The sequence below is a fragment of the Petromyzon marinus genome, chromosome 85 (assembly GCF_048934315.1).
Source record: "Petromyzon marinus isolate PM22_M1 ecotype Great Lakes invasive population chromosome 85, UKy_Petmar_22M1.pri1.0, whole genome shotgun sequence".
NCBI lineage: Eukaryota > Metazoa > Chordata > Hyperoartia > Petromyzontiformes > Petromyzontidae > Petromyzon > Petromyzon marinus.
Genome location: NC_133750.1, coordinates 6,807,148 through 6,828,529, shown reverse-complemented (window position 1 = coordinate 6,828,529; position 21,382 = coordinate 6,807,148). Strand labels below are relative to the sequence as shown.

The window sequence follows — 21,382 nt, the reverse complement described above, 5'->3', positions numbered from 1 at the left end:
ATCATCAACATCACCATCAGCATCATCATCACCATCATCAACATCATCATCAGCATCATCATCATTACCATGATCACCACCATGATCACCACCACCATCACCATGATCACCACCATGATCACCACCACCACCATCACCACCATCAGCATGATCACCATCATCACCGTCACCATCATCATCAGCATCATCAACATCATCACCATCATCATCACCACCATCATCATCAACATCACCATCATCATCACCATCATCATCATCATCACCATCATCAACATCATCACCATCATCATCATCAGCATCATCACCATCATCACCATCATCATCAGCATCATCACCATCATCAACATCATCACCATCATCATCACCATCATCACCATCATCACGATCATCATCAGCATCATCACCATCAGCATCATCACCATCATCATCAGCATCAGCATCATCACCATCATCAACATCATCATCACCATGATCACCATCACCATCAGCATCATCAACATCATCACCATCATCACCATCAGCATCATCAACATCATCAACATCATCACCATCATCATCACCATCATCATCTCCATCATCATCACCATCATCATCACCATCATCATCACCATCATCATCACCATCATCATCACCATCATCATCTCCATCATCATCAGCATGATCACCATCATCATCATCACCACCATCATCACCATCATCATCACCATCATCATCACCATCATCATCACCATCATCACCATCATCATCAACATCATCACCAGCATCATCAACATCATCAGCATCATCACCATCATCAACATCATCACCATCATCATCACCATCATCACCATCACGATCATCATCAGCATCATAACCATCAGCATCATCACCATCATCATCATCAGCATCATCACCATCATCAACATCATCATCACCATGATCACCATCATCATCAGCATCATCAACATCATCACCATCATCACCATCAGCATCATCAACATCATCACCATCATCATCACCATCATCTCCATCATCATCACCATCATCATCACCATCATCATCACTTTCATCATCTCCATCATCATCAGCATGATCACCATCATCACCATCATCACCATCATCACCATCACCACCATCATCACCATCATCACCACCATCACCACCATCATCACCATCATCACCACCATCACCATCATCACCATCATCACCACCACCACCATCGTCACCACCACCACCATCACCACCACCATCGTCACCATCCTCCTGCTCCTATCACCGACCCCGGTAGCCGTCTGGTGTCCGACGTTCCACCTCCTGGGCTGACGCAGGATCTTCCCTCCCGCCCACAGCGGCAGGCAGACATAGGGAATGTTGAGCAGAAATGAAGGCTTCAACTCATTCCCGTATTTGCCTAGAAGGGATGAAGAGAGAGAGACGTAGGGAAACGTCTCTGTGTGTGTCTGTGTGTCTGTGTGTGTGTCTCTGTGTGTGTCTGTGTGTGTGTGTGTGACTGTGTGTGTGTGTCTGTGTGTGTGTGTGTGTGACTGTGTGTGTGTGACTGTGTGTCTGTGTGTGTGTCTGTGTGTAGCGGTAGTGTAGCGGTTAGCGCTACGCTGCGCTATGAACCTGGCGACCCGGGTTTGATTCCCGCTCACGGCCAACACCAGTGACGATTATCTGAACCGGTCCCGGGCCTCCCCTAGGTCGACTCAGCCTCAAATGAGTACCTGGTGCGGTGTGTAAACATTGCCACTAGGGAGACAAAGGCGGTCGGGCGTGGCGCTGGCCACCCACCCACTCGTGTACCGTACCGGCCTTCATAGGTGCTCGCTAACAGCACTTGCCCCTACAGTCTGTTAAGGCTATATGGGGATCTTTGTTGTTATCTTTGTGACTGTGTGTGTGACTGTGTGTGACTGTGTGTGTGACTGTGTGTGTGTGTGACTGTGTGTGACTGTGTGTGTGTGTGTGTGACTGTATGTGTGACTGTGTGTGTGACTGTGTGTGTGTGTGTGACTGTGTGTGACTGTGTGTGTGACTGTGTGTGTGTGTGTGACTGTGTGTGTGACTGTGTGTGTGTGTGTGTGACTGTGTGTGTCTGTGTGTGACTGTGTGTGTGTGTGTGACTGTGTGTGTGTCTCACCGATGATGTTTCCAGGTAAGAACACCACCATACTCATCAGCATGGAGCCCAGCCAGTACAGTCCAACCTCACGGTACGGAAGCCTAAAGCAGCATCATCATCAGTAGTATCATCATCATCATCAGTAGTATCATCATCATCATCAGTAGTATCATCATCATCATCAGTAGTATCATCATCATCATCAGTAGTATCATCATCATCAGTAGTAGTATCATTATCATCAGTAGTAGCAGCATCATCATCAATAGTATCATCATCATCAGTAGTATCATCATCATCACTAGTATCATCATCAGTAGTATCATCATCATCATCAGTAGTAGTATCATCATCATCAGTAGTATCATCATCAGTAGTAGTATCATCATCAGTAGTATCATCATCATCAGTAGTAGTATCATCATCATCAGTAGTATCATCATCATCATCAGTAGTAGTATCATCATCATCAGTAGTATCATCATCATCAGTAGTATCATCATCATCATCAGTAGTATCATCATCATCAGTAGTATCATCATCATCATCAGTAGTAGTATCATTATCATCATCATTAGTAGTAGTATTATCATCATCATCATCAGTAGTAGTATAATCATCAGTAGTATCATCATCATCAGTAGTATCATCATCATCATCAGTAGTATCATCATCATCAGTAGTAGTATCATCATCATCATCAGTAGTATCATCATCATCATCAGTAGTAGTATCATCATCAGTAGTATCATCATCATCAGTAGTATCATCATCATCATCATCAGGAGTAGTATCATCATCATCATCATCAGTAGTAGTATCATCATCATCATCAGTAGTAGTATCATTATCATCAGTAGTAGTAGCATCATCATCAATAGTATCATCATCATCAGTAGTAGTATCATCAACAGTAGTAGTATCATCATCAATAGTATCATCATCATCAGTAGTAGTATCATCAACAGTAGTAGTATCATCATCAGTAGTAGTAGCATCATCATCATCATCAGTAGTAGTAGCATCATCATCATCAGTAGAAGTATCATCATCATCAGTAGCAGTATCATCATCAGTAGTAGAATCATCATCAGTAGTGGTATTATCATCATCAGTAGTAGTAGTATCATCATCATCATCATCAGTAGTAGTATCATCATCATCAGTAGTAGTAGTATCATCATCATCAGAAGTAGTATCATCATCATCATCAGTAGTATCATCAACATTAGTAGTAGTATCATCATAATCAGAGGTAGTATCATCATCAGTAGTAGTATCAACATCATCATCAGTAGTATGTGGGTGAGTGTGTGGGTGAGTGGGTGAGTGAGTGGGTGAGTGTGTGGGTGAGTGGGTGAGTGGGTGGGTGAGTGAGTGGGTGAGTGTGTGGGTGAGTGGGTGAGTGTGTGGGTGAGTGGGTGAGTGAGTGGGTGAGTGTGTGGGTGAGTGGGTGGGTGAGTGAGTGGGTGAGTGTGTGGGTGTGTGGGCGAGTGGGTGAGTGGGTGAGTGAGTGAGTGGGTGTGTGGGCGAGTGGGTGAGTGGGTGAGTGAGTGGGTGAGTGTGTGGGTGAGTGGGTGGGTGAGTGTGTGGGTGTGTGGGCGAGTGGGTGAGTGGGTGAGTGAGTGAGTGAGTGTGTGGGTGAGTGTGTGGGTGAGTGGGTGAGTGAGTGGGTGAGTGTGTGGGTGAGTGGGTGGGTGAGTGTGTGGGTGTGTGGGCGAGTGGGTGAGTGGGTGAGTGAGTGAGTGAGTGTGTGGGTGAGTGTGTGGGTGAGTGGGTGAGTGAGTGGGTGAGTGTGTGGGTGAGTGGGTGGGTGAGTGTGTGGGTGTGTGGGCGAGTGGGTGAGTGGGTGAGTGAGTGAGTGAGTGTGTGGGTGAGTGTGTGGGTGAGTGGGTGAGTGAGTGGGTGAGTGTGTGGGTGAGTGGGTGGGTGAGTGTGTGGGTGTGTGGGCGAGTGGGTGAGTGGGTGAGTGAGTGAGTGAGTGTGTGGGTGAGTGTGTGGGTGAGTGGGTGAGTGTGTGGGTGAGTGTGTGGGTGAGTGGGTGGGTGAGTGTGTGGGTGTGTGGGCGAGTGGGTGAGTGGGTGAGTGAGTGAGTGAGTGTGTGGGTGAGTGGGTGAGTGTGTGGGTGAGTGTGTGAGTGAGTGGGTGAGTGTGTGGGTGAGTGGGTGAGTGTGTGGGTGAGTGGGTGAGTGTGTGGGTGAGTGGGTGAGTGAGTGAGTGAGTGTGTGGGTGAGTGTGTGGGTGTGTGGGCGAGTGGGTGAGTGGGTGAGTGAGTGAGTGAGTGAGTGGGTGAGTGTGTGGGTGAGTGGGTGAGTGTGTGGGTGAGTGAGTGAGTGTGTGGGTGAGTGTGTGGGTGAGTGGGTGAGTGGGTGAGTGTGTGGGTGTGTGGGCGAGTGGGTGAGTGTGTGGGTGAGTGTGTGGGTGAGTGAGTGAGTGTGTGGGTGAGTGTGTGGGTGAGTGAGTGAGTGTGTGGGTGAGTGAGTGAGTGGGTGAGTGTGTGGGTGAGTGGGTGAGTGTGTGGGTGAGTGAGTGAGTGTGTGGGTGAGTGTGTGGGTGAGTGGGTGAGTGGGTGAGTGTGTGGGTGTGTGGGCGAGTGGGTGAGTGTGTGGGTGAGTGTGTGGGTGTGTGGGCGAGTGGGTGAGTGGGTGAGTGAGTGAGTGTGTGGGTGAGTGTGTGGGTGAGTGAGTGGGTGAGTGTGTGGGTGTGTGGGCGAGTGGGTGAGTGGGTGAGTGAGTGAGTGAGTGTGTGGGTGAGTGTGTGGGTGAGTGGGTGAGTGAGTGGGTGAGTGAGTGGGTGAGTGGGTGGGTGAGTGTGTGGGTGTGTGGGCGAGTGGGTGAGTGGGTGAGTGAGTGAGTGAGTGTGTGGGTGAGTGTGTGGGTGAGTGGGTGAGTGAGTGGGTGAGTGTGTGGGTGAGTGGGTGGGTGAGTGTGTGGGTGTGTGGGCGAGTGGGTGAGTGAGTGAGTGAGTGTGTGGGTGAGTGAGTGAGTGAGTGGGTGGGTGAGTGTGTGGGTGAGTGTGTGGGTGAGTGTGTGGGGTACCTGTGGGTGATGAGGTGGAGTATGCGGAGGTACAGGAGGTAGTGGATGACTCCGTCCCAGTAGCAGATCGCGATGCCATGAGCCGTAGAGAGATAGGGCTCTCCCTACACACAGAGAGTGGTGATGGTGGTGATGGTGGTGATGGTGGTGGTGGTGATGGTGGTGGTGGTGATGGTGGTGATAGTGGTGATGGTGGTGATAGTGGTGATGGTGGTGATGGTGGTGGTGGTGGTGGTGATGGTGGTGATGGTGGTGATGGTGGTGGTGGTGATGGTGGTGATGGTGGTGATGATGGTGGTGATAGTGGTGATGGTGGTGATAGTGGTGATGGTGGTGGTGGTGATGGTGGTGGTGGTGATGGTGGTGGTGATGGTGGTGGTGGTGGTGGTGGTGGCGGTGGTGGTGGTGGCGATGGTGGTGGTGGTGGCGATGGTGGTGGTGATGGTGGTGGTGGTTATGGTGGTGGTGATGGTGGTGATGATGATGGTGGTGATGGTGATGATGGTGGTAATGATGGTGGTGATGTTAACGGTGATCATGATGATGGTGATGGCAAAACAACCCCCTACCTCCTCGCGGTGCCGGACGGGCAACTCTGTCGTGGACAGCGCTGTGGGGGGAGATCCAATTCCGATTGGCCCCTCCCCTCATGGCGTCTGTGTCCACCACAGTGGCTAAACGGGGGCTCTGGACGGGTGCGAGGGGCTGGTAACCCCTTCACCTTCAATTAATTACCACGAAACCACGAGTTAAACTGAAATATGTAACTAATAAGCTTGTGCCGGAGGCCCCGGGGGGACAGGCGTCTATGACGTCTCCTGGCCAAACCCCAATTGGCGGAGCCAGGAGATTGAATCTCTACCCTCGGGGCTCCTCCAGAAACAACGAAAAGCCACTACAGGTGGCCACGTGGAATGTTCGAACGCTCACTGCAGAGGAGAGGCTGCCACTCCTCTGTCGGGAGCTGGACCGGTACCGCCTGGATCTCTGTGGCATTCAGGAGGTCCGGTGGACCGGTTCTGGCTCCTGCCACCATGAGGGGTGGACAGTCCTCTACTCTGGGCAGCAGACTTCCAAACAACAGGGAGTGGCTCTTCCTCTGATCAAAAGAATGAAGGGGGCATGGGAGAGTGGCGGTGAGGTGTGGGAAGCTGTAAGCCCCAGGCTACTTTGGGCTCGCCTTCCCATCAACCGGAGGCGAGGAGTGGTGGTCGTGGTTACTTATGCCCCCACTGAAGACGAACATCCGTGGAGGGATGCAGGCCAGGCCGATGAGTCAGATGCCTTCTATGACCTCCTGTCACAGGTGCTGGCTAAAGTGGCCCCTCGGGATAGAGTCATCTTGTTGGGTGACTTCAATGTCCGAGTTGGTCATGATGCTGGAACCTTGTCTGGAGTGATTGGAGGGCATGGGCCAGATCAGCTCAATAACAACGGTAGGAGGCTGCTAGATTTTTGTGCAGCCCATGGGCTTGCAATTACCAACACGCTGTTCCAGCATCGGTGCATCCACGCAACATCATGGATGCATGCCGGGTCCAAGCAAGAACATCTGCTGGACTATATAGTGACGGACCAGCTGATGCGAGCCCATGTCCTTGACACCAGGACCTACCGTGGAGCTGATCTGCCCTCTGACCATCGACTAGTCATCTGTAAGATGCGCCTGCCATTCTTCCACTCCGGTGGTGGGTGTACACCCAGGACCCCATTCCAACCTAAAGTGGCCTGGTCTCAGTTATCTGATGAAAGTTGCAAGCGAGAATTTCATCATCGCTTGCGGCTGGGGTTGGCATCGTCCCCCACTCCTCCTGATGTCGAGGGTAAATGGGCGAGGTTTAGGACTGTGACTCATGCAGCTGCAATGGCTGCTTTGGGTACGCGGTCCAGACCTCCCCAGAGACCCTGGCTGACAGAGGAGGTGTTCAGGATGGTTGAGAAAAAGCGACAGGCCCACTCTAATCGTCTAAAGCATCCCACGTCAGAGAATGAGGAGGCTTACCGCAGCCTTCGCTCGGAGGTTCGGAGAGCCGTGAGGCGCTGCAAGGATGGGTGGTGGTCGCGGGTCGCTGAGGAGATGGAGTCTGCCTCAATGGCCCGCAATCACAAATCATCATTTAATTCCATCAAAAAAGTAACCTGCAGCGCCACACCTATTACCATCATTAGGGGAAAAAATGGTAATCCAATCTCAGACCCCCAGGAACAGGTTCGCAGATTTGCTGAGCATTTCTGCGAGGTCCTGGGGGAGGGAAAATCCCTCAGCCAGGAAAACATCGTGGCACAAAGTGAGGATGACCCTGCTGAGGCTGCGGTGCCTCAAATATTGGAAGAAGTCACCCACTGTGAGTGGCTGGCTGAGGTGCCATCTGTTGAGGAAGTACTGAAGGCGATCTGGAGTCTGAGACCAGGAAAGGCACCGGGCAGAGATGATCTCCCAAGTGAAATTCTGGGGGAGGGTGGCGTTTGTGCACAGCCTGCCCTACATGACATCATAACAACAGTCTGGACCACTGGATGGGTTCCGCAGGATTGGAAGGATGCCCTGGTGGTCCCCCTTTTTAAGAAGGGGCACCGCACAGACTGTAACAACTACAGGGGCATCTCACTCCTCAGTGTGCCGGGAAAGGTCCTGGCAAGGATTATCCAACATCGCCTTGCCAGGCACGCTGAGGAGAGGCTTGCGGAGCCCCAATGCGGTTTCAGGAAAGGGCGGTCCTGCACAGATGCCATATTTTCTGTCAGTCTGCTACAGCAGAGGTGTAGGGAATTCCAACAAGACCTACATCTCTGCTTTATTGACCTGGTCAAGGCCTATGATACCATCAGTAGGCCTGGGCTCTGGGTTGTTCTTCGTGCTTTTGGAGTACCTGACCCTCTGCTCACGATCATTAAGGACCTTCATGATGGTGAGCGGGCCCAGGTAAAACTACGTGGCCGGGAGTCAGAGCCATTCCCTGTACACCTTGAGGTGCGACAGGGATGTCCTCTGGCTCCCACATTATTTAACATAATTTTCGACCACGTAGTTCGTGAAGCCTTCAATAGCTGTACCGGGGAATCTCCATATGGTACAGATATAATGGGAGGCTGATCGATGCCCGGGTGCGGTCAAGGGATGGCTCCCTATTGGTCAACCACGTTATGTATGCTGATGATTTGGTAATTTCTGCTCACTCAGAGGAGGAGTTGGAGGCGCTGCTGCTGAAACTGGAGCGTGCCACTAAGAGGTGGGGTCTTACCATCAGCCCCACCAAAACTAAGCACCTACCTGGGTATTTTGTACCATCGGACACTCCACCCCCACAACTCCCAATTGGTGATAGGGCAGTTGTGGAGAGAGTGGAGAGTTTCCCATACCTGGGAAGTGTGCTTATGACTGGCTCCAGTTTAACAGCAGAGGTCTCACTCCGAATCAGTCGAGCGGCATTATCTTTTCATAGGTTGCGTAACGCTGTGTGGAAGCTACCTGGTCAGTCGCTCCGCACGAAGCTTCGGGTCTTCTCTGCCACAGTCATTCCATCCCTTCTCTACGCTTGCGAAACGTGGACCCCCCTAATGGAACATCTTCGCCGGTTAGAAACATTTAGGCTGGCCTGCCTACGATCCATCCTGGGGTTAACCAGGCTGGATTGTGTGAGGAGCTCACAAATCCTTGAAAGATCTGGGCAAGGTCCCATCGGTGAGCTCCTCCGGCAGGCAAGGCTGCATTGGCTGGGTCATGTAGCCCACATGCCCAGCCACCACATGCCGAAACAGCTTTTGTTCGGCCGGATCGAGGGGGTTAAACGGGCGCGGCACGGGCTAGAGAAGAGATGGAGTGACGTGGTACAGGTGGATGTGGAGCTGAGTGGACTTGCCGATGACTGGTACCAGCGGTGTCATGATCGGCCTCTGTGGAGGAGGCTCGTGAAGGACGCTGCTACTGGGCAGTTGGAGGCAGTCGCCCTCCAACAACAACGGAGGGCGGAGGAGCGACGCTTACAACAACGAGCGGAGCGCCGGGTGGCTAAAGCACAGCAGGTTGGCACAGCAGGGGGCACAGGTGGTGCATCAGCCAGTCATCTCAGTCAGTCGACCCGTGGCACCTGGGTCTGCCCCGTGACCTCCTGTCAGCGGGCGTTCGACACTTCACGTGGCCTCAAGGAGCACATGGCCTGGCACAAGCGTCGTGGTGATGTCACCGCCACTTAGTGGCGAATGGCGGTTGATGTTATTGATGATGGTGGTGGTCATGGTAGTGATAATAATGGTGGTGATGGTGGTGGTGATGGCGGTGATGGCGGTGATGGCGGTGATGGCGGTGATGGCGGTGATGGTGGTGATGGTGATGACCTGCAACACGTATGATGCCATGAACCCCTTGATCACCCCATCCTGCTCCAAGCTCAGCAGCAGGTCCACCACACAGCTGAACATGAACACCGCACACACTGGGAGACCAGCAGCATCATCAGCAACATTATCATCAGCAACATCATCATCATCAGCAGCAGCATCATCATCATCAGCATCAACGTCAGTAGTAGTATCATCATCATCAGTCGTAGCATCATCATCATCACCACCACCATCACCCCCACCACCAACAACAACCGCTATTCGCCACTAAGTGGCGGTGACGTCACCACGACGCTTGTGCCAGGCTATGTGGACCTTGAAGCCATATGAAGTGTCGAACGCCCGCTGGTAGGAGGTCACGGGGCAGACCCAGCAGGTGCCACGGGTCGACTGACTGAGATGACTGGCTGATGCACCACCTGTGCCCCCTACTGTGGCAACTTGCTGTGCTTTAGCCACCCGGCGCTCCGCTCGTTGTTGTGAGCGTCGCTCCTCTGCCTTCCGTTGTTGTTGGAGGGCAACTGCCTCTAACTGCCCAGTAGCATCCTTCACGAGCCTCCTCCACAGAGGCCGATCTTGACACCGCTGGTACCAGTCATCGGCAAGTCCATTCAGCTCCACGTCCTCCTGTACCACGTAACTCCATCTCTTCTCTAGCCCGTGCCACGCCCGCTTAGCCCCCTCGATCCGGCCGAACAAAAGCTGTTTCGGCATGCGGTGGCTGGGCATGCGGGCTACATGGCCCAGCCAACGCAGCCTTGCCTGCCGGAAGAGCTCACCGATGGGACTTTGTCCAGATCTTTCAAGGATTTGTGAGCTCCTCACACAATCCAGCCTGGCTAAACCCCGGATGGATCATAGGCAGGCCAGCTTAAATGTTTCAAACTGGCGAATATGTTCCATTGAGCAATAGGGAGCCATCCATTGACCGCACCTGGGCATCGATCAGCCTCCCATTGTACCTGTACCAAATGGAAATTCCTCCGGTACAGCTACTGAAGGCTTCACGAACTACGTGGTCGAAATAGATGTTAAATAATGTGGGAGCCAGAGGACATCCCTGTCGCACCCCAAGGTGTACAGGGAATGGCTCCGACTCCCAGCCACGTAGTTTTACCCGGGCCCCGCTCACCATCATGAAGGTCCTTAATGATCGTGAGCAGAGGGTCAGGTACTCCAAAAGCACGAAGAACGACCCAGAGCCCAGGCCTACTGATGGTATCATAGGCCTTGACCAGGTCAATAAAGCAGAGGATGTAGGTCTTGTTGGAATTCCCTACACCTTTGCTGTAGCAGACGGACCATCACCACCACCATCACCACCATCGCCCCCACCACCACCATCACCAACACCATCACCACCACCACCAACACTCACTGTAGAAGAGAGGGTCTCTTGGTGAGTTGAGGAGGAGTTTGGTCACTCCCAGCACGGCGAACAGAACCACCACGCCCACTACACAGACACACACTGGGCTACACAAACACACAGACACACACACAGACACACACACAGACAAAAACACACTCACTCACAGACACAAAGACACACACACGCACAGACACATACAGACACACACACAGACACACACACAGACACTCACAGACACACACACGGGGAAACACAGAGAGACACACACAGACACGGGCAGACAGAGGCACAGAGACAAAGAGACACGGAGAGAGAGAGACAGCAGGCAGTGTTGAGTCTATGGTGCAGTGTTGCGTCTATGGGCAGTGTTGCGTCTATGGTGTAGTGTTGAGTCTATGGGCAGTGTTGAGTCTATGGGCAGTGTTGAGTCTATGGGCAGTGTTGAGTCTATGGGCAGTGTTGAGTCTATGGGCAGTGTTGAGTCTATGGGCAGTGTTGAGACTATGGTGCAGTGTTGAGTCTACGGTGCAGTGTTGAGTCTATGGTGCAGTGTTGAGTCTATGGTGCAGTGTTGAGTCTATGGTGCAGTGTTGAGTCTATGGTGCAGTGTTGAGTCTATGGTGCAGTGTTGAGTCTATGGGCAGTGTTGAGTCTATGGGCAGTGTTGAGTCTATGGTGCAGTGTTGAGTCTATGGTGCAGTGTTGAGTCTATGGTGCAGTGTTGAGTCTATGGGCAGTGTTGAGTCTATGGTGCAGTGTTGAGTCTATGGTGCAGTGTTGAGTCTATGGGCAGTGTTGAGTCTACGGGCAGTGTTGAGTCTATGGTGCAGTGTTGAGTCTATGGTGCAGTGTTGAGTCTATGGTGCAGTGTTGAGTCTATGGTGCAGTGTTGAGTCTATGGTGCAGTGTTGAGTCTATGGGCAGTGTTGAGTCTATGGTGCAGTGTTGAGTCTATGGTGCAGTGTTGAGTCTATGTGCAGTGTTGAGTCTATGGTGCAGTGTTGAGTCTATGGTGCAGTGTTGAGTCTATGGTGCAGTGTTGAGTCTATGGTGCAGTGTTGAGTCTATGGGCAGTGTTGAGTCTATGGTGCAGTGTTGAGTCTATGGTGCAGTGTTGAGTCTATGGGCAGTGTTGAGTCTACGGGCAGTGTTGAGTCTATGGTGCAGTGTTGAGTCTATGGTGCAGTGTTGAGTCTATGGTGCAGTGTTGAGTCTATGGTGCAGTGTTGAGTCTATGGTGCAGTGTTGAGTCTATGGGCAGTGTTGAGTCTATGGTGCAGTGTTGAGTCTATGGTGCAGTGTTGAGTCTATGTGCAGTGTTGAGTCTATGGGCAGTGTTGAGTCTATGGTGCAGTGTTGAGTCTATGGTGCAGTGTTGAGTCTATGGTGCAGTGTTGAGTCTATGGTGCAGTGTTCAGTCTATGGGTAGTGTTGAGTCTATGGTGCAGTGTTGAGTCTATGGGTAGTGTTGAGTCTATGGTGCAGTGTTGAGTCTATGGGTAGTGTTGAGTCTATGGTGCAGTGATGAGTCTATGGGCAGTGTTGAGTCTATGGGGCAGTGTTGAGTCTATGGGTAATGTTGAGTCTATGGTGCAGTGTTGAGTCTATGGGTAGTGTTGAGTCTATGGTGCAGTGATGAGTCTATGGGCAGTGTTGAGTCTATGGTGCAGTGTTGAGTCTATGGGTAGTGTTGAGTCTATGGGTAGTGTTGAGTCTATGGGCAGTGTTGAGTCTATGGTGCAGTGTTGAGTCTATGGGCAGTGTTAAGTCTATGGGCAGTGTTGAGTCTATGGGCAGTGTTGAGTCTATGGGTAGTGCTGAGTCTATGGTGCAGTGTTGAGTCTATGGGCAGTGTTGAGTCTATGGGCAGTGTTGAGTTAACCTATGGGAGGGGTGGGGGCTACATCCATCCCCATGTTAACCTATGGGAGGGGTGGGGGCCACCACATTGTGGGGGGGGAGGGGGTTGGGGTCAAAGTTCGGCCACGACTCCTCTCAGAGTCCGTGGGGGGCGTACGGAGGAACGAATCACTGGGAGGGGGAATGAAAAGCTGGGTGGGTGAATGCACGACTATTTTAAGTGAATGAATCACTGGGTGGGTGAATTAGTGGATGAGTGAATGAGTGAGTGGGTGGGTGAATGAGTGAGTGGGTGGGTGGGTGAATGAGTGAGTGGGTGGGTGGGTGAATGAGTGAGTGGGTGGGTGGGTGAATGAGTGAGTGAGTGGGTGGGTGAGTGAGTGGGTGAGTGAGTGAGTGGGTGAGTGAGGGGGTGAGTGGGTGAGTGGGTGGGTGAGTGAGTGGGTGAGTGAGTGGGTGAGTGAGTGGGTGAGTGGGTGGGTGGGTGAGTGAGTGGGTGAGTGGGTGGGTGAGTGGGTGAGTGAGTGGGTGAGTGGGTGAGTGGGTGGGTGAGTGGGTGAGTGGGTGAGTGAGTGGGTGAGTGAGTGGGTGAGTGGGTGAGTGAGTGGGTGAGTGAGTGAGTGAGTGGGTGAGTGAGTGAGTGAATGAATGAATGAGTGAGTGGGTGAGTAAGTGGGTGAGTGAATGAGTGAGTGGGTGAGTGGGTGAGTGGGTGAGTGAGTGGGTGAGTGGGTGAGTGGGTGGGTGAGTGGGTGAGTGGGTGAGTGAGTGGGTGAGTGAGTGGGTGAGTGGGTGAGTGAGTGGGTGATTGGGTGAATGAGTGAGTGAGTGGGTGAGCGGGTGAGTGAGTGAATGAATGAGTGAGTGGGTGAGTAAGTGGGTGAGTGAATGAGTGAGTGGGTGAGTGGGTGAGTGAGTGAGTGAATGAGTGAGTGAGTGAGTGGGTGGGTGAGTGAGTGGGTGAGTGGGTGAGTGGGTGAGTGAGTGGGTGAGTGGGTGAGTGGGTGGGTGAGTGGGTGGGTGAGTGGGTGAGTGGGTGGGTGGGTGGGTGAGTGGGTGGGTGAGTGGGTGAGTGGGTGGGTGGGTGAGTGGGTGAGTGAGTGGGTGAGTGGGTGGGTGAGTGGGTGAGTGGGTGAGTGAGTGGGTGAGTGAGTGGGTGAGTGAGTGAGTGGGTGAGTGGGTGAGTGAGTGAGTGAGTGAATGAATGAATGAGTGAGTGGGTGAGTAAGTGGGTGAGTGAATGAGTGAGTGGGTGAGTGGGTGAGTGAGTGAGTGAATGAGTGAGTGAGTGGGTGGGTGAGTGAGTGGGTGAGTAGGTGAGTGGGTGAGTGAGTGGGTGAGTGGGTGAGTGAGTGAGTGAGTGGGTGAGTGAGTGGGTGAGTGAGTGGGTGAGTGAATGAGTGAGTAAGTGGGTGAGTTAATGAGTGAGTAGGTGGGTGAGTGAGGGAGTGGGTGAGTGAATGACTGAGTGAGTGGGTGAGTGGGTGGGTGGGTGGGTGAGTGAGTGAGTGGGTGAGTGGGTGAGTGAGTGGTTGAGTTAGTGAGTGGGTGAGTGAGTGAATGAATGAGTGGTTAAGTGAGTGAGTGAGTGGGTGAGTGAGTGGGTGAGTGAGTGGGTGAGTCGGTGAGTGAGTGGGTGAGTGAGTGAATGAATTAGTGGTTGAGTGAGTGAGCAGGTGAATGAGTTAGTGGGTGAATGAGTGAGTGGGTGAATGGGTGAGTGGTTGAATGAGTGACTAAATGAGTGAATGAGTCAATGAATGAGTGGTTGAGCGAGTGACTGAGTGAATGAGTTGTTAAATGAGTGAATGAGTGAATAAATTGGTGAATGAGTGAGTGTGTGAGTGAATTAATGAGTGATTAATTAGTGAATTGATGCGTGATTTAGTCAGTAAATGAGTGGTTGAGTGAGTGATTGGGTGAATTAGTGATTGAATTAGTGGTTGAATGGGTGGGTGAGGGAGTGAATTAATGATTGAGTGAATAAATGAGTGGGTGAGTGAGTGGGTGGGTGAGTGAGTGGGTGAGTGGGTGAGTGAGTGAGTGGGTGAGTGAGTGGGTGAGTGAGTGGGTGAGTGAATGAGTGAGTAAGTGGGTGAGTTAATGAGTGAGTAGGTGGGTGAGTGAGGGAGTGGGTGAGTGAATGACTGAGTGAGTGGGTGAGTGGGTGGGTGGGTGGGTGAGTGAGTGAGTGGGTGAGTGGGTGAGTGAGTGGTTGAGTTAGTGAGTGGGTGAGTGAGTGAATGAATGAGTGGTTAAGTGAGTGAGTGAGTGGGTGAGTGAGTGGGTGAGTGAGTGGGTGAGTCGGTGAGTGAGTGGGTGAGTGAGTGAATGAATTAGTGGTTGAGTGAGTGAGCAGGTGAATGAGTTAGTGGGTGAATGAGTGAGTGGGTGAATGGGTGAGTGGTTGAATGAGTGACTAAATGAGTGAATGAGTCAATGAATGAGTGGTTGAGCGAGTGACTGAGTGAATGAGTTGTTAAATGAGTGAATGAGTGAATAAATTGGTGAATGAGTGAGTGTGTGAGTGAATTAATGAGTGATTAATTAGTGAATTGATGCGTGATTTAGTCAGTAAATGAGTGGTTGAGTGAGTGATTGGGTGAATTAGTGATTGAATTAGTGGTTGAATGGGTGGGTGAGGGAGTGAATTAATGATTGAGTGAATAAATGAGTGGGTGAGTGAGTGGGTGGGTGAGTGAGTGGGTGAGTGGGTGAGTGAGTGAGTGGGTGAGTGGGTGAGTGAGTGGGTGGTTGAGTGAATGAGTGAGTGACTGGGTGATTTAGTGGGTGAGTGGTTGAGTGAGTGGGTAAGTGAGTGGGTGAGTAAGTGAACTAATGAGTACATTAATGAGTGAATTAAGGAGTGAATGAGTCAGTAAATCAGTGGTTGAGTGAGTGATTTGGTGAGTCAGTGATTGAATTAGTGAGTGAATTAATGAGTTAATTAATGATTGAGTGAATTAATGATTGAATGAATGAGTGAATGAGTCAGTGAATGGGTTGTTGAGTGAGTGACTGGGTGAGTGAGTGGTTGAATGAGTGGGTGAATTAATGTGTGAGTGGGTGAGTGTGTCAGTGGTTGAATGAGTCAGTGAATGAGTAAGTGACTGGTTGAATGAGTGAGTAGGTGAGTGAGCGGGTGAATGAGCGGGTGAGTGAGTGAGTGACTGGGTGAGTTGTTGAATGAGTCAGTGAATGAGTGGTTGAGTCAGTGAGTGAATGAATGAGTGAATGAGTCAGTGAATGAGTGCCTGGGTGAGTGAGTGAATGCTTGATTGAGGGATCGTGTGATTGAGTGAGTGGGTGAATGAGTGAATTAATAACTGAATGAGTCAGTGAATTATTGGTTGAAAGAGTGCCTAGGTGAGTGAGTGGTTGAATGAGTCAGTGAATGAGTGGTTGAGTGAATGAATGAGTGAATGAGTGACTGGGTGAGTGAGTGGTTGAATGAGTGGGTGAGTGAATGAGTGAATGAGTCAGTAAATGAGTGACTAGGTGACTGAGTGAGTGAATGGTTGAGTGAATGAGTGGGTGAATGGGTGAATTAATAAGTGAATGAATCAGTGAATAATTGGTTGAGAGAGTGACTGGGTCAGTGACTGGGTGAGTGGTTGAATGAGTGACTGTTTGAAAGAGTGAATGAATGAGTAAATGAATGAGTTAATGAGTGACTGGGTAAGTGAGTGGTTGACTGAGTGGGTGAGTGAATGAGTCAGTGAATGAGTCAGTGAATGAGTGACTAGGTGAGTGAGTGAGTAGGTGAGTGGGTGAGTGAGTGGGTGAGTGGTTGAGTGAGTGGTTGAATGAGTGGGTGAGTGAATGAGTGAATGAGTCAGTGAAGGAGTGACTAGGTGAGTGAGTTGGTGAGTGAGTGAGTGGGTGAGTGAGTAGGTGAGTGGGTGATTGGTTGAGTGAGTGGTTGAATGGGTGGGTGAGTGAGTGAGTAGGTGAGTGAGTGGGTGAGTGGTTGAGTGAGTGGTTGAATGAGTGAGTGAGTGGGTGAGTAAGTGGGTCAGTGGTTGAGTGAGTGAATGGGTGGGTGAGTGAGTGGGTGAGTGGGTAGGTGAGTGAGTGGGTGAGTGAGTGGGTGAGTGAGTAGGTGAGTGGGTGAGTGAGTGGTTGAGTGAGTAGGTGAGTGAGTGAGTGGTTGAGTGAGTGAGTGGGTGAGTGAGTGGTTGAGTGAGTGGCTGAGTGAGTGGTTGAGTGAGTAGATGGGTGAGTGAGTGGGTGAGTGAGTGGGTGAGTGAGTAGGTGGGTGAGTGAGTGGGTGAGTGGTTGAGTGAGTAGGTGAGTGAGTGAGTGAGTAGGTGGGTGAGTGAGTCGGTGAGTGAGTGGGTGAGTGAGTGGTTGAGTGAGTAGGTGGGTGAGTGAGTGGGTGAGTGAGTGGGTGAATGAGTAGGTGAGTGAGTGGGTGAGTGGTTGAGTGAGTAGGTGAGTGAGTGAGTGGTTGAGTGAGTGGTTGAGTGAGTGGCTGAGTGAGTGGTTGAGTGAGTAGGTGGGTGAGTGAGTGGGTGAGTGATTGGTGAGTGAGTGGTGAGTGAGTGGGTGAGTGAGTGGGCGAGTGAGTGAGTGAGTGGTGAGTGAGTGAGTGAGTGGTGAGTGAGTGGTGAGTGGATAAGTGAGTGAGTGGTGAGTGAGTGGTGAGTGAGTGGTGAGTGAGTGAGTGGGTGAGTGGGTGAGTGAGTGGATGAGTGAGTGAGTAGGTGGGTGAGTGAGTGGGTGAGTGAGTGGGTGAGTGAGTAGGTGAGTGAGTGGGTGAGTGAGTGGGTGAGTAGGTGGGTGAGGGAGTGGATGAGTGAGTGAGTGGTTGAGTGAGTAGGTGGGTGAGTGAGTCGGTGAGTAAGTGGTTGAGTGAGTGGTGAGTGAGTGGTGAGTGAGTGAGTGGGTGAGTGAGTGAGTGGGTGAGTGAGTGAGTGGGTGAGTGAGTGAGTGGGTGAGTGAGTGAGTGAGTGGTGAGTGAGCGAGTGGTGAGTGAGTGGTGAGTGAGTGAGTGGTGAGTGAGTAAGTGAGTGAGTGAGTGGGTGAGTGAGTGGTGAGTGAGTGAGTGGTGAGTGAGTGGGTGAGTGAATGAGTGGGTAAGTGAATGAGTGGGTGAGTGAGTGGGTGAGTGAGTAGGTGGGTGAGTGAGTGGGTGGGTGAGTGAGTGGGTGAGTGAGTAGGTGAGTGAGTGAGTGGGTGAGTGAGTGGGTGAGTGAGTGGTTGAGTGAGTAGGTGAGTGAGTGAGTGGGTGAGTAAGTGAGTGAGTGGGTGAGTAAGTGGGTGAGTGAGTGAGTGAGTGGGTGAGTGAGTGGGTGAGTGAGTGGTTGAGTGAGTAGGTGAGTAGGTGAGTGAGTGAGTGGGTGAGGGAGTGGGTGAGTGAGTGAATGAGTGGGTGAGTGAGTAAGTGGGTGAGTGGGTGAGTGAGTGGGTGAGTGAGTGAGTGGGTGAGTGAGTGGTTGAGTGAGTAGGTGAGTAGGTGAGTGAGTGGGTGAGTGAGTGGGTGAGTGAGTGAATGAGTGGGTGAGTGAGTGAGTGGGTGAGTGAGTGGGTGAGTAGGTGGGTGAGTGAATGGGTGAGTGAGTGAGTGAGTGGTTGAGTGAGTAGGTGGGTGAGTGAGTGGGTGAGTAAGTGGGTGAGTGAGTGAGTGGGTGAGTGCGTGGGTGAGTGAGTGGTTGAGTGAGTGGTTGAATGACTGTTTGAAAGAGTGAATGAAAGAGTGAGTGAATGAGTAAGTGAATGAGTTAACGAACTCACCTCTCCATGACCCAGGTCCTGTTCAGCGCGTAGCTCACGGGCGCAGCGGAGAACGACAGGAGAACGACTAAAACTTCGGGCGACACAGCCATTGTGAACGACTCCACAACTCATTCACTCTGTCACAAACACACAGGCACACTGAGAGATACGTAGGAATGAAACACGAATCGATGGCGCGATTACACAGTGCGTCGAGAATCGATCGATCGATTTCCAACGCAAACCCAATAGGGAAAACTAACGAATCGGAATCGACGGCTTTCGATTCTTGCCCGTTGGTTTCAATAGAGAGGAATCGAAGCGCGTCGTGCGCGAATCGTCGATTCCATCGGAACGTCCAACGAGGCAGCCCAAAGGTGGACTTTGATAAAGAATCGCTAATCGATAATCGGTAAGAAAAATAAAGTTGCCGAGTCGATTCCGTTGTTAAAAAGTAAATTAAAACGAGATCTTTTCTTTGATCGATGTTGCACCTTTTTAAAAATGTATTTATATATAATCGGCGGTAAATAATCGACGACGATTATCGATTACGTGTGACGTATTCGTCGATAAGCGGAAGATCGTAAGCGCGAGGAATCGACGCCGCGGCAGATTCGAAAGCTTCGATTAATCTCACTCAAACCATCGAGGCCGCGGGTTGTCAAGATAATCGATTAACTTTAATCGAAGCAGTCGATCTAAAGCAACTCAACCAAACGTAGAATCGAATTTCTATTAAACTTTCATGACGCGAATCGAACGAGTTGCATTGATTCCCAATGGGGGAATAAATCGAGGTTTAATCGAACCGGATTAAAAAAATCGATTCCCTGAGCAGATGCCATGGGTTGTGCTGCTGTGCCAGGCTAGGTGCACGAGGAGCAGGTCACGTGACAGACCCAGCAGCTGCCACGGGCTGTGCCAGGCTAGGTGCACGAGGAGCAGGATCACGTGACCGAGAATCCATCGCCTCGCCTCCCCGCGGCCAGGAGGCAGGGGATTTAATTGTCTGTGTATGTCTGTGGATGTCTGTGTATGTCTGTGTATGTCTGTGGATGTCTGTGTATGTCTGTGGATGTCTGTGGATGTCTGTGTATGTCTGTGGATGTCTGTGTATGTCTGTGGATGTCTGTGGATGTCTGTGTATGTCTGTGTATGTCTGTGGATGTCTGTGTATGTCTGTGGATGTCCGTGTATGTCCGTGGATGTCTGTGTATGTCTGTGGATGTCTGTGTATGTCTGTGGATGTCTGTGTATGTCTGTGTATGTCTGTGGATGTCTGTGTATGTCTGTGGATGTCTGTGGATGTCTGTGTATGTCTGTGGATGTCTGTGTATGTCTGTGGATGTCTGTGTATGTCTGTGGATGTCTGTGTATGTCTGTGGATGTCTGTGTATGTCTGTGGATGTCTGTGTATGTCTGTGTATGTCTGTGGATGTCTGTGTATGTCTGTGTATGTCTGTGGATGTCTGTGTATGTCTGTGGATGTCTGTGTATGTCTGTGTATGTCTGTGGATGTCTGTGTATGTCTGTGGATGTCTGTGTATGTCTGTGGATGTCTGTGTATGTCTGTGTATGTCTGTGGATGTCCGTCCACGTGTATCCAGACACTCGGATGTCAAACAAATGCGCTCCTAGTGGACATTACTGCCAGTAGCAGGAGACAGAGTGGACTGGTAAGCCCAACCGGGGATTAATTCTCACAGGAGGCAGGGGATGAATTGTCTGTGTATGTCTGTGTATGTCTGTGGATGTCTGCGTATGTCTGTGTATGTCTGTGGATGTCCGTGTATGTCTGTGTATGTCTGTGTATGTCTGTATGTCTGTGTATGTCTGTGTATGTCTGTGGATGTCTGTGTATGTCTGTGTATGTCTGTGGATGTCTGTGGATGTCCGTCCATGCGTATCCAGACACTCGGATGTCAAACAAATGCGCTCCTAGTGGACATTACTGCCAGTAGCAGGAGACGCGGTGGACTGGTAAGCTCAACCGGGGATTAATTCTCACAGGAGGCAGGGGATTAATTGTCTGTGTATGTCTGTGGATGTCTGTGGATGTCTGTGTATGTCTGTGGATGTCTGTGTATGTCTGTGGATGTCTGTGGATGTCTGTGGATGTCTGTGTATGTCTGTGGATGTCTGTGTATGTCTGTGGATGTCTGTGTATGTCTGTGTATGTCTGTGGATGTCCGTGTATGTCTGTGTATGTCTGTGTATGTCTGTATGTCTGTGGATGTCTGTGTATGTCTGTGTATGTCTGTGGATGTCTGTGTATGTCTGTGTATGTCTGTGGATGTCTGTGTATGTCTGTGGATGTCCGTCCATGTGTATCCAGACACTCGGATGTCAAACAAATGCGCTCCTAGTGGACATTACTGCCAGTAGCAGGAGACGCGGTGGACTGGTAAGCTCAACCGGGGATTAATTCTCACAGGAGGCAGGGGATTAATTGTCTGTGTATGTCTGTGGATGTCTGTGTATGTCTGTGGATGTCTGTGTATGTCTGTGGATGTCCGTCCACGCGTATCCGGACACTCGGATGTCAAACAAATGCGCTCCTAGTGGACATTACTGCCAGTAGCAGAAAAATATAAAACAATAAAATAATAAAAATAAAAACCAAAAAATAATAAAAATATAAAACAATAAAATAATAAAAATATAAAGCAATAAAATAATAAAAATATAAAGCAATAAAATAATAAAAATCTAAAACAATAAAATAATAAAAATATAAACAATAAAATAATAAAAATATAAAGCAATAAAATAATAAAAATATAAAGCAATAAAATAATAAAAATCTAAAACAATACAATAATAAAAATATAAACCAATAAAATAATAAAAATATAAAACAATAAAATAATAAAAATATAAAACAATAAAATAATAAAAATATAAACCAATAAAATAATAAAAATGAAACAATAAAATAATAAAAAT

At 50.2% G+C, this 21,382-nt stretch overlaps 1 protein-coding gene across 1 annotated transcript in view; it reads right to left on the bottom strand.

Moving 5' to 3' along the window:
* LOC142907943 (transmembrane 6 superfamily member 1-like) overlaps positions 1-18,656 on the bottom strand; it is a 76,417-nt gene extending 57,761 nt beyond the window's left edge. The window contains exons 1-6 of the mRNA XM_076057956.1: positions 18,452-18,656; positions 10,862-10,959; positions 9,478-9,575; positions 5,143-5,246; positions 2,123-2,205; positions 1,260-1,390 (exon numbers count right to left, since the gene is read on the bottom strand). Of these exons, the coding sequence (XP_075914071.1) occupies positions 1,260-1,390; positions 2,123-2,205; positions 5,143-5,246; positions 9,478-9,575; positions 10,862-10,959; positions 18,452-18,543 (606 nt within the window). The 5' untranslated portion in view covers positions 18,544-18,656. The remainder of the gene's footprint in view (positions 1-1,259; positions 1,391-2,122; positions 2,206-5,142; positions 5,247-9,477; positions 9,576-10,861; positions 10,960-18,451) is intronic.
* Positions 18,657-21,382: the final 2,726 nt, after the last annotated feature.